At 35.3% G+C, this 21,912-nt stretch overlaps 1 protein-coding gene across 1 annotated transcript in view; it reads left to right on the top strand.

Moving 5' to 3' along the window:
- Positions 1–20,073, top strand: part of Ssrp (structure specific recognition protein) — a 32,878-nt gene extending 12,805 nt beyond the window's left edge. Inside the window, exons 8-15 of the mRNA XM_069830153.1 lie at positions 1,064–1,192; positions 2,780–2,938; positions 5,917–6,049; positions 9,018–9,199; positions 9,725–9,848; positions 11,337–11,525; positions 13,855–14,133; positions 19,514–20,073. Of these exons, the coding sequence (XP_069686254.1) occupies positions 1,064–1,192; positions 2,780–2,938; positions 5,917–6,049; positions 9,018–9,199; positions 9,725–9,848; positions 11,337–11,525; positions 13,855–14,133; positions 19,514–19,924 (1,606 nt within the window). The 3' untranslated portion in view covers positions 19,925–20,073. The remainder of the gene's footprint in view (positions 1–1,063; positions 1,193–2,779; positions 2,939–5,916; positions 6,050–9,017; positions 9,200–9,724; positions 9,849–11,336; positions 11,526–13,854; positions 14,134–19,513) is intronic.
- The last annotated feature ends 1,839 nt before the right edge of the window (positions 20,074–21,912 follow it).

Raw genomic sequence — 21,912 nt, 5'->3', positions numbered from 1 at the left:
GAGTAAGAAATGAAAGGAGTGGAAAAGATTTAAGAATACAATCAAACCAAAAGACAATAGAAGATAAACAGCTGTCATGATTTGGACACGTTAAAAGGATGGATGTAGATAGGAAAGTGCGCCAGTTCATGGAAGCAAGACCTATAGGAAGAAATCCAGTAGGAAGACCAAGGACAACATGGGAAGAAGAAATAAAACGAATAGCATCTAAGAGAGGAAAGACATGGACCGAGGAAATCCCCTAACACCATGATAGTGGTATACTAGGGAAGTTGAAGAAGAAGAAGAAGAAATAGGTTTTTAACACTGATATAAGTACAATGCTATATAGTTAACAGGATACAAATGTTCATTGATTCGGAAGTCTGTGATGTGGAAACGTTCTTGATTATGAATGAACTGCTACTTGTAGTTATATTTAGCCTCTCCATGATTGAGATGCATATCATATTGCCCATGAATACTAAAATTATTATTCTCTGCTTCCTCCACTGATATACCAGACTATTTGATGATATTGGCCAACAGTAACATCACATTATATGTTTTTTTTTTAAAGATTAACTCAATTCTCTTTTGTCATATTTGAATTTAATCTACTATCTTCTCTGAAAATATTGCAGTCAGAAATTATGGTTAGTTACTGGGAAATTACTGAGACTCGAACAAATTTTATTGAGACCTTCTGTGTAGAATTACATTAGCTACCATCTTTCAAAATTTTGGTATCTTTATCATTTACATTCTGTGTAAATCACTGAGGACTTTGATAATAAACTGATAATGCAGTTATCATTGCTTGCTTTAAAAAAATTCTTGCACCAATTAAATCGTCACTACTGGAAAATTAACCCATATAATAAAAGTAACTCCCTCAAATATTAGTTAAAATGTTACTACTTTATTATAGTGAATTTAATTTTATTTGTAATCAACGATGAAAAAAGTAATTATGATAAAATAACTTTTTAACTTCAATTTCCAAGATTAATAATATTCACTCATGTTCACACACACACACAGATTTATACCCTAAAATTAACATAAGAATTTTCTTTTACAGAGAAGAACTTCAAGAGAAGTATGAAGGAAAGCTGTCTAAGGAGATTACAGGCCCCACATACGAAGTTATGGGGAAAGTTATGAAGTCGATTGTGAACAGGAAAATTACAGTTCCTGGAGGTTTTGTTGGGTTAGTATTCTCTTGTTTACAGCAGTTGCTGCAAGGTGGAATTTAAGACTGTTGTGTATGGCATGTCACAGGTTTTATATGTGCAAAAAAAACACAGCTTATGCTAGGAAGAGGGTTTGGTGATAACAGCCAGTTTAAGATTTCGTCTTAATCTCTAAAAAGCGCTGATGTCATTGCTTATAATATTGAAAATGTAATGAGCATGAGTGATATAGATCTGTACTTTTTCTGGGTCGAAGGTACTTAGGTTCAGTGCTGACTAAGGTCAGTGGATCAGAACATCATGAACAAATAATCTGAGCCAAAAGTGACTGGTGTAACCTACCGGCGAATGCTTGGAATGAAGACTTGATCCATTACTGCTCGGAAAAGATCCAACTTCAGATAATCAGAAAATGAATTAAACTCAATTTATGGAAATTTATGACTTGATCCATTTTAGCTCTGAACGCCTCAAATGTCAGTTACATAATGACAAAACTTCATTACAAAATTACAGGAAAGTTAAAACTGTATGGAGTTAAGAACCATGTATAACTATTTGTGATACAAATTCTAGAATTGGTTTTGCATGAATTAGGTTGGGAGTGTGGAAATTGAGAGGTTTTTAGAGGTAATATAGAAAGTGGTAGATGTATATTATGTGGCGAAATAGAAACTATAAAGTATATATTGTTAACATGTGTGAAGACAGATTGGAATGAACACAGTCTTATGAAAAGGGAGTGGCTACTTTTTAGTAATGAAATTGTGTTAGCCGAAATATCAAGAATTACAAATGAACAGATAATAAAATCCTTAAGAACATACTTTTGGAAGATAAGGAAAAGCGAATGAGGGAAATAAATAAGTTAAAAGATATGTGAAATAAATTATAAAATGTATGTGTGCATATAATGTAAGAAGGCTTACCTATGTACATATAAAAATTGTATATCGGTAAGTGAGTGATAGCTATATGGATGGAGGACAATGCTGTCATTTAATGTTGTAATGCACTGCAACAAAATAAATAAATATTATTTGACTTGCTGAAAATATCAAGCAACGAGATTTATTCAATAAAAGGGTCATTAACACTTATTGAAAATAGACTACAGCTATCTCTCTTCACCAAGATGCCATGTAAAATGCGTAGATAGAAATATTGAATATGTTAATGCGCATTACTGATTAGTTTTAGTCAGCCATGTGATTAAATATATTTAATTGATTAACCAGAAGTGAAAATCAATCTGTTCCAGTTAACCTGTCACATGCACAACACTAATTTTTACTCTTGCTATCCTGTGATCACCTAAGTTGTATTGTGAGAGTTCTGCAGCCCACATCTTTTTTATCAAATGTATATTGAAAGAATGAATTGTATTTATCTCAGTTTTCCAAGCTGTTCAGTTTCCCCCTCCTCCTCCCTGAGGTCTGTTGTCAATAGAGGTCCAGGATACGGTTTATAAGACAGTGCTTTTCATTTTTGTATCTTACTACACACACTTCTGAAGTCTGTCGTATAATTAAGTTATCAGAATTAAAAAAAGAGCCAATGAATACCTAATAGAAATAATTGGAATTTTAAATTTGTTCATGCAGTCACTCAGGAACGCCTGCCATTGGCTGTTCCTACAAGGCAGCGGCTGGCTACATGTATCCGTTGGAGCGCGGCTTCATATACGTACATAAACCTCCAGTCCACATTCGATTTGAAGAAATCAACAGTGTCAACTTTGCTCGAAGTGGAGGTGGAACGAGGTAGGTGCAGATGAATTCTTGTGGTTAGGATCAGAAGAGGTAAAAGACTTGGTATAGGTAAAAGACAGTGTTGCAGTTATTAAAGTGTCTTCAGAATCATTAATCATTTAATATATTAGTACTTACCAACAATAAATAATTAATGTAAACAATTGTGTAATAATTTAAAAAATACATACCTTGTGTTTTTCTTGGTGTAGGATTTAGGGGTTTAACATAAGAAACCTACGTATAAATTACAAATATTATTTATAAAACAAGAGAGCATTATTTATGGTTGCTAAGCCAAAACCTGATGTTCTCTTGTTTCACAAATGTCAGCGTGCTAGTTTCCAAACATGGCCCACTGATGATGTTTCATACGGGCTATTCCATCTCAAATCGACCGAAATATAGAGAAAATTGACCTTGCAATTTTTAAATATAATGAAACTTTTTCTGTCCGTTGACAACTGTGATACAATGCTTTGTGCAAAGTTTGAGACATCAGAACTTCATAGTTTTTAAATTAAAAATATTTAAATTTATCGTATTTTCATAAAATTAGCAACTTTAAACTGTTGTGGCTCCGAAACCCTTTTACCCAATGATCAAAATCAAGGTTTATTTTGATGCTGAGAAATCAAAGTTTATATTGACATGTAAACAGTTTTTCTTACTTTTTATGGAAATGGAGAAATTTGGATTTTTCTTCATTAAGACGCCTTTGCCCACGAAAAAATATTTTAAAAATATATGGTTAGATTCCACATTGAAAGCACAAATAAAGATATTTTTTACTGGTGCACCGTTGATAAGAAAGTATTGAAAATATCAAATAAAGAAAATAAATAGTACGCGCGTGAACTAACCAGCTGACTGTGATGCGGGAGCTAGCCGAGACAAGCAAGGCCAGGAGACAAACACGTGATGTGTCGTCTAGCAGTCATGGCTGGGCTAGCTTTATCATAAGTTTTCATAAACACAGGAGTAAAATGACGCCCAACGCTCGCTTATCTTCAGCTCTCGGCCAGTGCGTGCGGTACTGCGCCTTTCAAGTCTAGGCGTGTGAAAATAATTTGTTTAATACCCTCGAAACATATTGCCGTACCACTAACCAAACAATGCCGAATCCCTCTTAATAATGCAAGGTTTTTTCTCAATATTTTTTTACATTTTTACAAATTAGCAAAAAGCCTAAAAGCAAGTAAAATCAGATTATCTGTCTCTCTGTGTACAATAAAAATAAGGATTACTTCTTAACATAACCTACCAAATGTCAGCTTCAAAATGAGCTCTCGTTCAATGTTCTACAGTAAATGGTTCCAGAGTTCTGAGCGCTGAAAGAGGCTTGTTTTTATAAAATACGCTAAATTTATCGCTCAAAATACGAAAACCGTTTGACTTTCGATAGTTTTTTTTTTAATTGCACTCTCCTCAGCACCTTGTATAAATAGGGAAGAAATTACGGTATAAAAAAAATGCGAGGTTTTTTACTGATCGATTTCATATGGAATAGCCCATACATAGGTTTCTTATGGAAGTGTCCTGCATCAGAAAAACATACAATAATGTGGTTAGTAATCATTTAATAAATTATAAGAGAACTTTCAAATCCTCCATTTAACCCTTTCTATTTCAGTGTATGGAGCTCAGTGAAATATAACTTTATTGCTTAACATTGCTAAGCTTTATTTAGTGTAATGTGTCCATAAGTTCCGTTTACTTCTTAATATGTTGCAGAAATAATTACAAAACTGTGTTATATTAATGTGAAGAGAATTTTACATGTTAACATAATCTGTTCGCGTCAACATTTCAAGTTTAGAATGGAAGCTATTTTGAGGTTTAATAAAAAAGAATTTATATTGTGATTTCAATTTAGCACGTCTACCGTCCTTAATTTTAAACAAAACATTTGAAGGGTACACGGGAAAAACGATCAAGGTCCATCAAAAATCGAAATTGAGTTAATAATGCTATCTTATAGTGGAAAGGAAGTACTATCATGTGGTCTAGCTAGTAATAAGAAATCATCGTTCTTGACATTCCACTACGTCAATTTCTATTAAATACACACATAACAAAGTATTAAGTGCTTGAACTTTAAAATTCGTTTTTCTCGAAACTTTCTAAAATGGACCTTGATCGTTATTCCCGTGTACCCTTCATTTACCATACCACTCCTATGAAATTAGTGTACGTACAATTGTGTTACTTTGTCTCTTAAGTAGTAGATAAATACAATAATTCAGTACTCAATTTTAGTATTAAAATACAGACAAATTGAATGTCCGGGGTATCATACATGACATTATGCTTAATTATAATGTATGATTGCGAATTTAGGAATATACAGTAAGTTAAATATAGTAAACATAATCTATGAATGGCAAGGCATTGGAGATCATTAAATTTAGACAGAAAGGGGCAACTGGTACAGTAAAAATAACTTATAATTTCAACATATCTAAATATCTGTGCGGTGGAATTGAAAATTATTAAATCGTGCATAAATGAATGTACAAGAATTTCGCAATATTTAATCGAAATAAAAGCAGGTATTACACATATGAACAACGTAATTTTCACACCATGAATAATATTACACCTTAACTCGCAAGTAAATTATGTCTGAAGTGTCTCATAATTATTGTTTTAATTTTTATTAATGCAATTACACTACATTTTAGAGAAATATATGTTACTGTTTATGCATTCCAACTAATTTATATGGTTGAAACGCCGCCCTTTGTGATCGGGTTAAGCGAGTCACATGGTCTGCCTTACGGCCTGTATTAGATCACGATGGCTGTGGCACAGTCTATTGTTCCTAGTACTCACAGCGCTCCAAGCGGCTAGCAACTATCGCGAGATTGCAAAAAATCACCCCAAGCTTCGTGACTGTATATAGTAGACTGTGATATTACTGCAACTTAATTAAATCTTATGTCTTAAGTGTACTAAATAACACTAATGTTTCTTGATGATGCTTGCAGGTCATTTGATTTTGAAGTAGAGACGAAGTCCGGAGTAGTGCATACATTCAGCAGTATAGAAAAGGACGAGTATGGAAAACTGTTCGACTTCATTACCTCGAAGAAGCTGAGAGTGAAGAATAGAGGAAAATCAGTAAGTTGTACATCTTCCCTGCTATACTTGGCTCGGAAACATGACGGCCTCTCTTCTTGGAATTGGTAATCCCTCATAAATCCCCATCCTCTAGCCGCGTGGCAGAAATACAATAGATCCCAGCATTGCCAAATCTAACAGCCATTGCCTCTACCTGATGGCTTTCACCCGTTCTCAGTGTCTTTGTCGACGTGTTGTTTTATACCGTTGTGCGCCTCAATATGTCTAATTTATTCCGGCCATGATTAATGAGTGTTGGAGCAGATGATCCGCAGCTAGGCCTCCTGATACACCTGAAGATCACGACAAGAACAACAAATAACACCGTCGAAGAAAACAGAATATCTTATTTGCAGAGGAGCATAGCTAAGAAAACAAAGTGTTAAAATTGTGTCTAACGTTAGAAATTCTATCCATAAAGTAATCGAAAGTTCAGGCAGTTTAATAAGTATACATCTTAATCACTTAACATCGGACGCAACCGGCGGAGTTGGATATATGGGCATAGAAATTAAGAATTACGGTTCACCAACTAAAGAGAAAATAAACAAATTAAAACAGAATTCGGTAAGATAGACGATTTTATACGTGATTTACTTCGCCGAACATAAGTGAACAGTACGCGAAAGAGATATGGCCAACAGCAACACCGTCCTTAGCAACCTAAATATGACATTATTCACAACAGTGCTTAAAAGTTTTCTAACTTACAGCAGTGAATTAAATGTTTTTAAATCACTCTACATGACAACCAACATATTAGCATTAATTAAAATGAATGTAAATGAACTTCTTCGCCAACAATACATTACAAAAAAAAGCCCTACAATTTAAAATTAAATTTACATACCAGTAATGAATAAAATATTGTATAGCACACTAGAGTAAACAGATTTCATGCGTTCGTGGAAATTATCACCCAAGGCGAAGCAGATAAAATCTAACTTTACTCTTTTGTACTATAAATTCTATAACTATTCAATGATCACAATTTCAGAAAATTTTACCAGCGCAACATTCTTAATTAAGTATAAAATTCTGGAACTTCAATAACATGAGAATTTAACACTTATTATAGAAGTCTGCATTTTTTTGTTTATTTAGGCAAAACATGTTAGTGAAAATATAAATATAAAGTGTTTTTAAAATAAGTTTGTTCATTTTTATACCAATTTTGTTTTAGTAATTATAAATTAAGGTATATTTACAAAGATAATATAGTCTTTCTGAAAATCGCGGTTTCACGGAACACAGTTTGAAAAACGTTCGCAAATCACAATGACTTCAAGAATTGGCAACTCGGCTAAGGGTTTATCCCTTGCGCGTGCCTGCAGTTAACTGGTGAAGGGGATGAGAGAAGGTCGTCATGTTTTCGTGCGAAGTATAACTGTTGTTTTACATTACAGGTGCTCTGTGTACAAATGCTGAATTTGGAAGAACAAATGAATACTGAGGTAGTTTGTTTTTGACACCAAATCAACTTAGAGAGATCACAGAATATAGAGAGTGTTAGTTGGGAGGCCAGAGGGAGAAACCTTTGGGAAGGCCGAGACGTAGATGGGAAGATAATATTAAAATGGATTTGAGGGAGTGGGATATGATGATAGAGACTGGATTAATCTTGCACAGGATAGGGACCGATGGCGGGCTTATGTGAGGGCGACAATGAACCTGTGAGTTCCTTAAAAGTCATTTGTAAGTAAGTATACTCTACACATCGCTGAGCCAGTAGGATAACTGCAAAAATTATGATTCCAATACTCTGCGATTAATGGTGTAAAATACGAAATTTCATATTTTCCTGCTCTCTGATTATTAAAAATGGGGCTGGTATTACATTGTCTGAGATTCTTATAAGAAAATATATTACAAGCAGAAAAAATAGTAACAATATTTTTGTTACTTCATTACTGGTAAAAGTAACTTATTATAGTTACTTTATTTAAATAATAATGCCGTCATCAAACATTACTTTGCAAAAATAACCGTTACTAGACTAGACGGCATTTCGGAAGGCGGTCAACTGCTATATGCGCCATAACATTTCTGGCATGTGACGTCACAAGCTTGTACAGTAGAACCAATCAGAATCAGTCTATAACAAGCACTTCCCGAGTTCGTTTGTTCACGTGCGAGTGTTTCAATACATTGAATAAGTGAAACTAACATTTACTGTGTGTATGTAAGGTAAATAAATGGAAGAAGAGACTCTAAAAAGACAAATATTGCACAGGTGCGGAAAATAGTGTTTAAGGTGTAAAATTATTTTAAAAACGTTGACGAGCAGAATGCTGCCGGCCATCTTGATGCTGACAGCAACGTTGCCAACGCGCAAGAAATGACTGCAGAAGTGGGGTTGAGAACTGTGCAAAGAATATTGTTAGTGAAGGAAAGAGGGTTTGTTTGGTGTCATGCTTACAGTAATCAACGGCTAAGGTCATTATTGTCTTTTGATAATTTAAATCCTCTCCTGCACTATTTGTATTGCACGTGTGTGAAGTACGATGTGGCAATGTTGTACGCTGCCTTGCTCTCTCTATCTGTCTCTCTCGACGCAAACGCTAGCAAACTACTGCCTTCCGAATTGCCATCGACTCTAGTAATGATGTTACTGGTAACACATTACTCCCTAACTCTGCCTAAATGCCTAAATAATAACAATAATAATAATGTGGCCACTGGCGTAGCTCAGTCGGTTAAGGCACTTGCCTGCCGATCTGGAGTTGCACTCGGGCGCAGGTTCGATTCCCTGCTTGGGCTGGTTATCTGATCGTTTTTTTTTCCGAGTTTTTCCCCAACTGTTAGGCAAATGTCAGGTAATCTATGGCAAATCCTCTGCCTCATCTCGCTATCACGAAACCCATCAGTGCTAAATAACCTCGTAGTTGATACAGCACCGTTAAATAACATAGGAAAAAAAAATAGTGACGTAGTTGAGGTAGTGTCTGATGCATTACTGTCTTTGCAGGACAAGCCGTCCTATGCCGATGATTTTGGCGACTCAGATCAAGAGGACGAGCCTGATGCTTACCTGGCTCGAGTGAAGGCAGAGGCTGAAGAAAGGGACGAGGGTCAAGGGGGCGAGTCTGAAGACGAGTCCACAGACGAGGACTTCAACCCAGACCAACAGGAGAGCGATGTTGCTGAAGAGTGAGTATTGCAGTGATCATCTGTGTTTGGTGATGGCTTCTTTTCTTGTTTCTTTACCTGTATCTGTACTCGTATTTCTTCTGTTTTTATTTAATTCTCCCATTCTCTTCTCTTCTACTCCTTGTCTTACTTTTTCCTTACACTTTATTCATTTTCGTCTTGTTTTCCTTCTTCCAATGGCCGGCCATGCAATAGGCCCATTACGTCCAATCCATCTGCCTGGAAACCTCGTGAGTCCTGAGACATTTGTTGTTTTATTTGTAAAGTTCAATATAGGCCTAATTCTACACTCCAAGAAAAAGTCACTGACATGAGGAAAAATGCTGAAAAAATTCTGCAAATTACAGTTAGGGCAGGTATATTATACTATACTTCGGGTCCCTGCACTTACATCTTACATCATAATCTTGTATGAAGTATGGTATAGTATAGTATACTCTCAGACTCAGGAGGTTAATGGGTTTTATTAGATTTTATTTCGTTCCTAAAGTGTACTACATCAATTGCGTCTTGTTTATTTCATAGGTATGACAGCAATCCTACTCCATCAGACTCTGATGAAGAAGGGTCAGGTGATTCAGATGGCGGAGACAAAAAGAAGAAGAAGAAAGAAAAGAAGGAAAAGAAACCGAAGAAAACTAAAACTGTGGTAAGCTTCTTCTTTTTCCTTAAAAAATAATAATTAATTTTTATTGTGAGAGAGAGGAATTTTGGTGGTATAAAATTTTCATTAGACAGTTTTCACATCTATTGTACTGAAATGCAAGTGTCCTACATGGCGAGGGGGAGAGAAATAAGTTTCCTGTTGTATTGCCATTCGAAGACTGCGCTATGACCTCTATACTTATAGTATTTGTATAGAGGGAATGAGCTAAAATTGTTTTTATTTTTTTTTATGTATAGGGAGAGAGTAGTTATAAATATGGTCTCTTTATGCAGTAAGCAAGCTAATGGATTTCAAAATAAAATATATGTAAGTGCCAATTATATCCTCTGATAGCAATACTCCTTGATTAGGCAATGCTGCACTCTGATTTGTGGGAGCTATGAAGCCATTGGAGGTCGTATGCAAGAGGTTTGCTGCAAAGTATAGTGAATGGAAACAGCACAAGTCTAAAAATAGAACAGGGAGACTGGGAGATCAAGGGAAATACAGGGAGAACAAGGAGAATACAAAGAGATCAAAATCTATATAAGGAGAACAAGGGGAATATAAGGAGGACAAGGGGAATACAAAGAGATCAAGGGGAATATAAGGAGAATAAGGGTACTATAAGGAGAACAAGGGGAATACAAGAAGATCAAGGGGAATATAAGGAGGACAAGGGGAATACAAAGAGATCAAGGGGAATATAAGGAGAACAAGGGTAATATAAGGAGAACAAGGGGAATATAAGGAGAACAAGGGTAATATAAGGAGAACAAGGGGAATACAAGAAGATCAAGGGGAATATAAGGAGGACAAGGGGAATACAAAGAGAACAAGGGGAATATAAGGAGAACAAGGGGAATACAAGAAGATCAAGGGGAATATAAGGAGGACAAGAGGAATACAAAGAGATCAAGGGGAATATAAGGAGAACAAGGGTAATATAAGGAGAACAAGGGGAATACAAAGAGATCAAGGGGAATATAAGGAGAACAAGGGTAATATAAGGAGAACAAGGGGAATACAAAGAGATCAAGGGGAATATAAGGAGAACAAGGGTAATATAAGGAGAACAAGGGGAATACAAAGAGATCAAGGGGAATATAAGGAGAACAAGGGTAATATAAAGAGAACAAGGGGAATACAAGGAGAACAAGGGGAATACAAGAATAGAAAGGGAATTACAAAGGCAAGAGGAGATTGCATTTTTATATGACTCAGTTCCCAGGTTACCTCCCCATATCTAATGAGGAAGATAATTTTAATTCAAATAAGTCTTTATCCACATTTCGAAATCTTAGGACAACTATTGACAATTCATTAGTTCCAAATATCATGCTGTCACAAGCTATTTGTTGGTAGTCAAAAATAGTATTTGAACTAGGAGAACAAACCCATCAGAGCACATTATGAGTTACGATATATAGGTTTGCAAACTTATGTTACTCTCAAATATCAACGAAGTACTGCAACTGTTGTTTGTTACAGTCTGAGAAGCCTCGAAAGAAACGAGCAAAGAAGGAGAAGGATGAAAACAGACCGAAGCGTCCTCCAACGGCCTTCATGCTGTACCTGAACGCAAGCCGAGAGAAGATCAAGGCCGACAACCCTGGCATCGCTGTCACTGACATTGCCAAGAAGGGCGGCGAGATGTGGAGGGATTTGAAGGATAAATCTGTAAGTACGAGAAATGTTACCTACCTTTCTACATTCAGTTGTTCTTAGTGTTTACAATACCCACCATAGTGTAAGCTTTGAGTTTTAGGCTTTCATGGTGACTGTGTCAAGAAATAGACTTTGGGTATTGCACCCTATCCTGGAAGTTATTGTATACAGGATGATTCACGAGGATTTACCTTCACGCGGTGCTTATTTCCGAAGACATTCTGAGCAAAAAATGTCATATAAACATTTGTCCTAATCTCAATATTTTCAGAGTTACACTAATTTGAAGTTGTTAGTAAAATACCTTTTTTCTTCAGTTTTAAGGGTAAAAGAATATTACAAATAGAGAATGAACTATCCAGAAGTATCATTTCTTTAATTAGCAAGTGTTTTGAAGCTAAAATTGTGTTGTTGATTGCTTTGTACAGATTTTGTTTTTCAATTTTTAACTAAAAATTACATTATTCTTACGCACTTATCACAAAAATTGTTACAAATCATATGACTTGAGGAACTTGATTCTTTACAGTTTAATTATGCATCTTAATGTACAGTCTTGGTTAAATTTGATAACACAATCTCAAGGGAAAAAATGGAACTCTCTGCATCATAATCCACAGTTAATTCCCGATTTACCACGAAACTCGTCTGTAGCTGCATTTAGATTGGCAACAGGCCATGACTGTTTGGCCAAACACCTGCATAGAATTGGAATATATCAGTCCCCTAACTGCCCATTGTGCAACTCAAACCAAGAAATGGATTTGGAACACCTCAAAATCTGTGCTTCAGTGGCTGGCCATGATAATATCTTTGAAAAATATTGGAGTGCAAGAGGTCAAATGACTTTATTGTTAAATGCCTGGCATTAGAAAACAACAACAACATGTACAGTCTTGAAAAATTTACAAGAGTGGCGTGATTTGTAACAACAATTGTGATAAATGCTTAAGAAAAATGTAATTTTGTTGTTAAAAATCGAAAAAAAATTCTGTACAAAGCAACTGTGGAATTCACAACACATTTTTAGCTTCAGAATATTAGCTAATTAAAGAAATGATACTCCTGAATAGTTAATTTCTTATCTGTAATATTCTTTTACCCTTAAAACTAAAGAATAAAGGTATTTTACAAACAGCTTAAAATTAATGTAACTCTGAAAATAAAGAGATTAGGAACATGCTTATATGACATTTTTTGCTCAGAATGTCTCCAGAAATAAGCTCCATAAGTGGCTGTAAATCCTTGTGAATCACCATCAGGAGGAGATAGGTAAGACCAGAGGGTTCGCTTGCTCTGTGAGACTCATTATGCCAGACTACTCAAGCAATTGAGCAATGATAATACTTCATTATTGCTTGTATAAGACAATTGATTGTTGGAGTAAAATGAGACATCCAAATGACATATATAGGGTTATTCAGAAGTAAGTTACGTTTTGACGTCACCATAACCTTTTTAAGAGTTAAGATATACACAAAACAAGAACACATTTATACTCATAAAGAAATGGGGTTTATTGGGTTCAGTTTAAATGTTGAATATGTCAGCCATTTTGTTCTTTAACAAGCAACAGTCTTTCTTCTATGTTGTGAACAGCATTTACTAATAGATGTGGTAGAATATCTTCATTTGTTGCGAAATTGCATATTTTAGTTTGTCGGTAGTCATAGAATTAGTTAAAAAACATAGTTTTTTAAATAACCCCACAGCCAAAAATTTACTGCATTGATATCGGGGGAACACACTGGTCAGGAGTTAGGTAAATCATGTTGTCACTGCTATTTATATATCTTTGTGAAAACCTCTTATACAGATTAAATACCAAAAGACTGTCATATTGTCAGAGTCAGGGACGGCTATAAAAATTATAATTTCACAACAGTCAACAAAAGGGGCTAAAATTCAGGTTTGTAAGAAAATGACTTGTTACTACTTAGAGGCAAGGATATATTGCAGTTGTGATAAATGTGATAAAAATAAGAAATAATTGAATTATATAGATTTTGTGCTACATTGATTTCACAAAGCAATTAGTTTTTTTTTTACCACACAGTAAATTTCAATCAATTCGATTAATCGATTAAAACAAATTTGATCAGTTAATCTGATTTTAAAATTAATCAGTTCGATTAATGGATTAAATCGACAATTCTAGTTTTATGTGAAATAGAAATTGGTATATGTAAGCTTATTGTCTCTTAATTGAAAATTTACTTTTTGTTTGAGGAGTATATTGATTTTTCAGAAGATGTATTGATCTAAAACCCTTTCTCTAGAACTGAGAAGAGAACGGGTAAGGTTAATTGCTTTTACTACTGTGCAATATTGTGATCACCAGGAGTGGGAAGGCAAGGCAGCCAAGCTGAAAGAGGAGTATGCCAAGGCGATGAAGGAGTATGAAGCATCTGGAGGAGCAGCAGCAGCAGGTGGAGGCGATGCTAAAGAGAAGAAGAAGGAGAGCAAGAAGAAGGAAGCTACTCCGAAATCATCCCCAGTCAAGTCTGGAGCTTTCAAGAGCAAGGAGTACATCAGTGACGTGGACAGCAGCAGTTCTGACGAGAACGAAGACGATGCCAAGGATAAGAAGTCCAGGAAGCCACCACCACCAAAGAAAGCCGTGAGTAAAGCATTAATCCTGATCTGAGTGAGCCAGACTTACTTCAAAACTCGTGATAGAGTTGCCGAACCAAACCAAACACATTCCATAGATGGAAAAAACGCAATGCCAAATCGTTACCAGCGGCAAAAAGCAGATGGGGTGAGGAAGAGCTAATTAAATTTGTTGGGAAAGGAAGCATATGAAGGCTAGTGAAGTAAATGTTGTTGGAATCTCTTTATTAGATAGGTTTTTTTTTTTTTTATTTATTTATTTATTTATTTTTTTTAAGTATATTGCGTTCACTGAGTCTGATAATGTTAAAATTTCCCTGAAAATGTTTGCGTTCACTAAGTCTGATAATGTTAAAATTTCCCTGAAAGTTTTTTCCTAATTAAGCAATTTTTTTTTCTTTTGCATTATTCCTTTTACTAGGTAAGTTTTATAATTCTATTGATATAATAATAATAATTTTTTTAACTAATGGCAGACATTTGACCTGCGTCAGTTACCCAAGCATCCTCAACTACTAGGCAATGTGCCAAAGCTCGTAGTTATTTCAGCCACCATGAAGGCATTGCCCTTGGTGCACCATCAGAAGTGAACTATGTAACATCCCATGATGATTAATGGAGCAATGGTGGAATGTCAGTAGGAGAAATGGGAATATCCCACTAAAACTGATCACCAAACACTGTCTTTGTCTACCACAAATTCCAGTTGGAACTGCCAGAATTCGAACCTGGTTTACCAATGCGCGAAACTGATGCTCTTGCCATTCAGCTAACAATGTGCCTACTGATATAATTATAAATTTTTTCCCTTATTAAGCGATTTCTTTAGATTATTCCTTTTACCAAGCTTTATAATTGTATTGATATAAATTTTTTTCTGAAATTTCCCTCATTAAGCAATTTTCTGTAGATTATTTCTTTTACTAAGCTTTATAATTGTAATGATATATTTTTTTCTGAAATTTCCCTCATTAAGGAATTTTCTTTAGATTATTTCTTTACTAAGCTTTATAATTGTATTGACATAATTTTTTTCTGAAATTTCCCTCATTAAGCAATTTTCTGTAGATTATTTCTTTTACTAAGCTTTATAATTATAATGATATAATTTTTTTTCTGAAATTTCCTTCATTAAGCAATTTTCTGTAGATTATTTCTTTTACTAAGCTTTATAATTGTAATGATATATTTTTTTCTGAAATTTCCCTCATTAAGGAATTTTCTTTAGATTATTTCTTTACTAAGCTTTATAATTGTATTGACATCATTTTTTTCTGAAATTTCCCTCATTAAGCAATTTTCTGTAGATTATTTCTTTTACTAAGCTTTATAATTATAATGATATAATTTTTTTTCTGAAATTTCCTTCATTAAGCAATTTTCTGTAGATTATTTCTTTTACTAAGCTTTATAATTGTAATGATATATTTTTTTCTGAAATTTCCCTCATTAAGGAATTTTCTTTAGATTATTTCTTTACTAAGCTTTATAATTGTATTGACATCATTTTTTTCTGAAATTTCCCTCATTAAGCAATTTTCTGTAGATTATTTCTTTTACTAAGCTTTATAATTGTAATGATATACATTTTTTTCTGAAATTTCCCTCATTAAGCAATTTTCTTTAGATTATTTCTTTTACTAAGCTTATAATAAATTGATATAAATTTTTTTTTTTCTGAAATTTCCCTCATTAAGCAATTTTCTTTAGATTATTTCTTTTACTAAGCTTTATAATTGTATTGATATAAATTTTCTCTGAAATTTCCCTCTGAAAGTTGTTGTGTCAACAATCCAAAATTTCAGAATTTTTGTTGCCAACATAGCAAAAGTGAAATATAATGATTTCGAGAATAGGCATATGTGTTGTTTACTGATTTGGCAACATTGCTGCATAATCCAGCAATACAGGAATTCAAAACAAAAACATCGCAGCAGGATGATTCTAAGTCGCTCCTTGACTTGACCGGTTTTGAATTCACTGGCTGAGTGACTGGGCACATTTTGTTGCACGACCCTATATTGAGTGATCTGTAATGCAATGACGCGGCCGATTTTGTAGAAAATTCTTGTTTCACCAGATGGAGATACACTACTACTTTCAGTTTATAATTAAAACTCATTTTCTTAAATTTTGTGACTTGGCCGGTTTTGATAGTAGACACCTCAATTATTCTTCTTTCATGTAAAAGAAAAAAAAAAACTGAGAATATTTTTTGTTTTCCTCTCTTTAAAATATCTAAAAATCAGGTTGAGTCCTCCCACTCGAGTGGTGTCCCTCCCCAATGGGTGACACTATTGCCTTTGCAAGTGAGAGAAGTTATAGTGTCTTTAAGAGCAGATGATGGTCATGGTGTTAGCGACCTTTGAAACAATTGAAGGGGTGAGAATGATACAGTCCACAGGCAAACTTTTACAGGAGAGCTTATTGAAGCTTTAGAGTCCAATGCTACTAGGCGCAGTACCACAATTTGTTCGACGTATACTTACGTCATTTGTTGAATAATTTTTATAATATTTTGCTAGTAATTTCCTCATATATACAGTAAAACCTCGATAAGACGCGCCCGCTTATTACACTATCCTGTGTAATACGCTTTTTTCATCCTGTCCCTACACGCCTTTATAAAATACCCCGTTTGTTGCGCTCAAGTTCCGCATAATACGCTGTTTTTGTGGAATATTTTTTCGATGTAATTTTCAGCAATGTACTGTAACAGCAATGAAACATCTTGGTCACTGAACTCACTGGTGCCATTAACCTGAAAACTATTGGTATTCGACCCTTTACCTGCACATTTAAACCTTCATACATCATACCTTAGTATACCCCACCCTCTTGTTACGCTCTCTTATTCGTGGTTAAAGCCTACATACAGTTACAATACCTCACCCTCTTGTTAACCCTCTCTCTCAAACAACATTCCTCACTTGGCCGTAATAAAATTCTCGAAATTTTTGCTGGGCAGTTTGTTGTCCTTTAGTGTATTGAAGTGTCTGTGAATGTCATTACAATGAGTGTTAAATGAAAAGCGCTTTCTGTGTCGGAAAAATTGGAAATCTTACGAAAGTACGATGAGAACAGTACTCTTACTCAGAAACAACTCTCTGATGCATTAGGAATCCCATCATCGACATTAAGAATGATAATAAAAAATCGCGACTCAATCACTATAGCTGCAACGTTGGGAGAATGTAATCACAGAAAGTGAAGTGTGGTAAACATGAGGACTTGGAGAACACACACGGCAAACAACTATAAATAGCTCTTTTTTTTTTTTTTCGAAAGAATTAAGTACAGTACATATTGTAAATGGGTCGATTTCTAAAACGAGGTCTAGAGCACGACCACGGCTTTAAACTGTGTTTAGATTTATAAAACGAGATCTTTTTCATTTTTCTGAGTCATGGCTCGAAACCATGGTCTGAAGCAGAGACCACGGCTGTGGTAGGTTTAAAACCATGGCTTCATGTATACAAGATGAAGGCAGTAGATCAGCTGGATGGTTATCAAAGGAAAATTTGTGTCTACGAGTATTAAATTCCTGGATTAGAGAGATGAGAGACAGGAATGCTCCTTTGTAACTATATAACGACAATAATTTCAGATGAATATTTTGAGGGAATCAACGCAAAATTTAGCAAGAACGCTAAATAATAATCTACAACGAAATGCAAGAGGCGGTGGGTTGACAATTTTTTTTACACCTTCTTGTTGCTTTCAGGGAAGTCAGATATAATATTTTATGTTAATTATACCTTTATGCCTATAAGACGATGTAACTTAATTTTTAGTCTTTACAGTGGTTTTGGACATTTTATGTAATACTTGAAAATGATATCGACCTTCTTATTTTAAGTTTTATGCTACCGGGGCTTTCCACGTAGTGGGCTTGTTATATGCGAAAATAGAACCATACTACATTTTAGTTCCAATACCCACTGTCCCATCCCTACCTTCCCGTGGTGCAGCTGTTAGTAAGCATAATTTTACGAGCTGAACTAAAGGGAGGGGCTACTCATCAATTAGCACTGGTCAGCTTGATGAGTTAATGACTGAATTTGGTATAATTTTCCTCTATTCAATACCTAATTCCCTCTGTACCCTTTCCTATCTAGTCCTCTGACTGAACTCTTACTTTCTTCGACCCCAATGGCATTAGAGCATTCGAGGCCTAGGGGTTCATTTCCCTTTCCTTCCTCCTCTTTCTACTTTTCTGTTCCTAGTGCTGACCTGCTATGGCACTAAAATCGTCCTCCAGTGGCTTAAGGAGGGAAAGATGGTGATCAACAAGATCTCCCAGCTAGGTCCAATGGACCCGTCGACCAACAGCAGGTGTGGTCCTCCAGACATTCTGGGGGTTGTGTGTGAATGAAGTAGCCACCAAAACGTTAAAATATGGTGTTCACTTAAATCGGCTACAACTTGCCATTTAAATATTGGAGTGCAAGAGGTCAAATGACTTTGTCAAACGCCTGGCATTAGAAAACAACATATTTTATTCCATTTAATATTTAGGTTATTAATTCCTTAGAACTGGGTCTTCAGGTAGTTAATGTTGGTAGTAGTTGTGAACAAATGATAAACTACAATGTAAACGCTCAACTTGTGCTAATTATTTGGTCAATATCATTCTGGCACCTAAAAATCCGTTCCCTATTAAATTTAAAAAAAAAAATTCGTTCCCTGTTAAATATTAAAGTAATGCTAGTATTTTAAACACTCGTATATTCTGTAAATTAGTAAATATAACAATACCTTAGCTGAGAACAAAAGAATGTAGCTTACTGCAATTCAATAAAAATATTAATCCCGATGTTCATTTATTTATAATATCGACTGTTTACAGGAATAAAAATAGATTCTTAGCTGCGTTGCCATATATAAAACCCACGAATCTCGGTTTCTTCTCAAGCCGCGCGTCGACTTCGTTTTAGAAATCGCATAAGGATTCAGACCTCGATCACGGTTTAAAAGCCGAGGTTTGGAACCACGATTTCGTCCGTGTTTTAGAAATCGACCCAATGTCTTTGACATACAGTACAGTAATTACATAATGGAGTAATACTGTATTACCTTTCATGAATCATGTATTTCAGTAAAGTAAAATGGAAATAGATACTGTACATAAGTCAAAATTAGTATACCCGCCTAATATGCGGTCCTGGTTAATATGCGTTTTACATCCGGTCCCTTGAACAGCGTCTTATCGGGGTTTTACTGTATTAAGAAATGAATTTGCACAAAAAACCATTTTTGTCAAAAGTGTGGCTTTGGATTATTCCATTTCCACCCTTTCAGTTTTCAGTTTACTGATTTATTTCATTCAATTTGTTATAATTACGTTTTTTTAACCATTATTTTAATGTTTCCTACATTTATTTCAGAAATTGGAAGCTGCTAAGAAAGAGAAAGATGCTGATACCAAGGTGAAGAAAGAGAAGAAGGATTCAGATGAGGAAGACGAACCGGCTGAGCCAGCAGAAAAGAAGAAGGCTGCACCAGCCAAAGTGAAGAAAGAAAAGAAGGAATCGGAGGATGAAGATGATGAAATTGATGAACCAGCAGAAAAGAAGAAGACTGCACCAGCCAAAGTGAAGAAAGAGAAGAAAGAATCTGAAGATGAAGATGATGAAATTGATGAGCCAGCAGAAAAGAAGAAAGCTGCACCAGCCAAAGGAAAGAAAGAAAAGAAGGAGTCGGAGGATGAAGATGATGAAATTGATGAACCTATAGAAAGTACACCTCCCACGTCCGAAGATGAGGAAGGATCAGGTTCTGGGTCAGGCAGTGATTGAAATGCGGGAACATTGTTGCATTGAATATGTCTGTGTTTCGTTTAAAGAAGTTGAAGAAGCGTTTTGTATAATTGTCTTAATTACACAGTTCTGTGGACAAGATTATGTTTGTGTACACATTCCTGGAAATATAACGTAATCATTTTGTACTTCATTTCTTTATTTGTGAATGTTGATACACAGTAAAATTTTTATTTATACGTTTTTATAGGAGTCTGAAGAAGAAAAAAATGATAAGTGAGAAAAATGTATAACTGAATTAACATTTAATACCATCTGAAATGACTCCCTCCACGATCTGTTGGTCAGCATGGTGGCTTCCTGATCTGGAGGTTCGATACCCGGGCTCGGCTCTCAGTGAATTTTTCTTGAAGAAGAAAAATTGCCTGGTTGTCTAGAGTCTGGAAATTTATATGAATGTGAGTGTGATTGTGAGTGTGCCAGGTTAATATTAATTAGCCAATCATAAAAAATACAGGGTGATTCACGGGGAAAGATAAAAAATTTAGGATGTGAATTCTGAAGTCATTCTGAGTCAAAAAGTTCATATGAATATAGGTCCATTTTCGAACGGTTACGGAGATATGGCTCTTTGATTTCACACAAACTTCTGAGATTCCGAATAATTGGATCGGTGTCGGTTAGAGTTCCCGAGTAGCTCAGTGGTAGAGCGTTGGTACGTTAAACCAAAGGCCCCGGGTTCGATACCCGGCTCCAGAACAATTTTTCCCTTGAAATTATTCAAATCAACTTTACAGGGTGTTATACCTGAAATCTTGATTTGCATAATACACGTCACTGTTCGTTAACAGAAAACCACAATTTAAGTCACACGGAGTTAGTGTGCACTCGAAGTTGGTTGCTTGATGGTTGTCAGCCCACTTTGAGGTCTGTGGATATAGAGGGAAAAATTGGATCGGTGTCTGTTAGAGTTCCCGAGTAGCTCAGTGGTAGAGCGTTGGTACGTTAAACCAAAGGCCCCGGGTTCGATACCCGGCTCCGGAACAATTTTTCCCTCGAAATTATTCAAATCAACTTTACAGGGAGTTATACCTGAAATCTTGATTTGCTTTCTGAGATTCCATTGTACTAACTCGCATTTAGAGACAGATAACAGACAAACTTAAAATTTATATTCACGTATGCATACATACCTAATATTCTAGATGTCGGGGTCGATGTTTTCGCACATTTTCAAAGGTACCTCTTTACACTTCAATGCACTGTTGCGCTCGGGCGTGAATCGCGCTCATCGCTTGGGAGAGTTGCTCGTGGCTGTTCTTTATGCCGCTTCCAAAATACTGTCAATAGTGCCTCTCTCGTTTTCCTCGATTATTTTGTAGGAAATCTTCGTTGCTTAGGGCTAAAGCTAGCTGTTATATTACATTTCTAGAAAATTATACGAAAGTGACTTAGTTCAACAGTGATATATGCCTTCTCTTCATATGCACTGCGGAGAGATTTGGGATTTAACCCAGGCATATTGGTGCACAATCTAGTGATTAGAAGTTGTGCACCGGCATCTCTCCTAGTCCCGAGGTAGAAATTTTTGCATGAAAATTTCTGACCCCACTGGGAATCGAACCTGGGCCGACTAGTCAGGAGGCAGACACGCTACCACAGAGCTAACTTGGTGGATTATTGTTAAACATAATAAAATATCTTAGGCTACCATTGGATTACCAGCAGTTATTCGAAACATTTACATTAAACCAGGACACACATCAAAGTCGCTGTTGTGAATAATTATTACTAAGTTGTTCAATATATAACCATGGTGGTTAAATTGAAAATTTGATCTGTCGTAAGATTTTTGCAAGCATGTATAAACAGGAGAAAATCCACAAGCGAATGTCAAGTGTAGACAATGTATGTCAATATGATGAACATATTACTGGTAAAAAAAACAAAAAAAAAATAGAGACAAGTGTGGGAGATACGAAAAGACTGGGTCATCCTGTAAACATTGTGACAAAGAAAATTTATCA

This window comes from Periplaneta americana, chromosome 7 (genome assembly GCF_040183065.1).
Source record: "Periplaneta americana isolate PAMFEO1 chromosome 7, P.americana_PAMFEO1_priV1, whole genome shotgun sequence".
In the NCBI taxonomy this organism is placed as follows: Eukaryota; Metazoa; Arthropoda; class Insecta; order Blattodea; family Blattidae; genus Periplaneta; species Periplaneta americana.
Note: the sequence above shows the minus strand (reverse complement) of the source record. Positions and strands in the feature narration are given on the sequence as shown.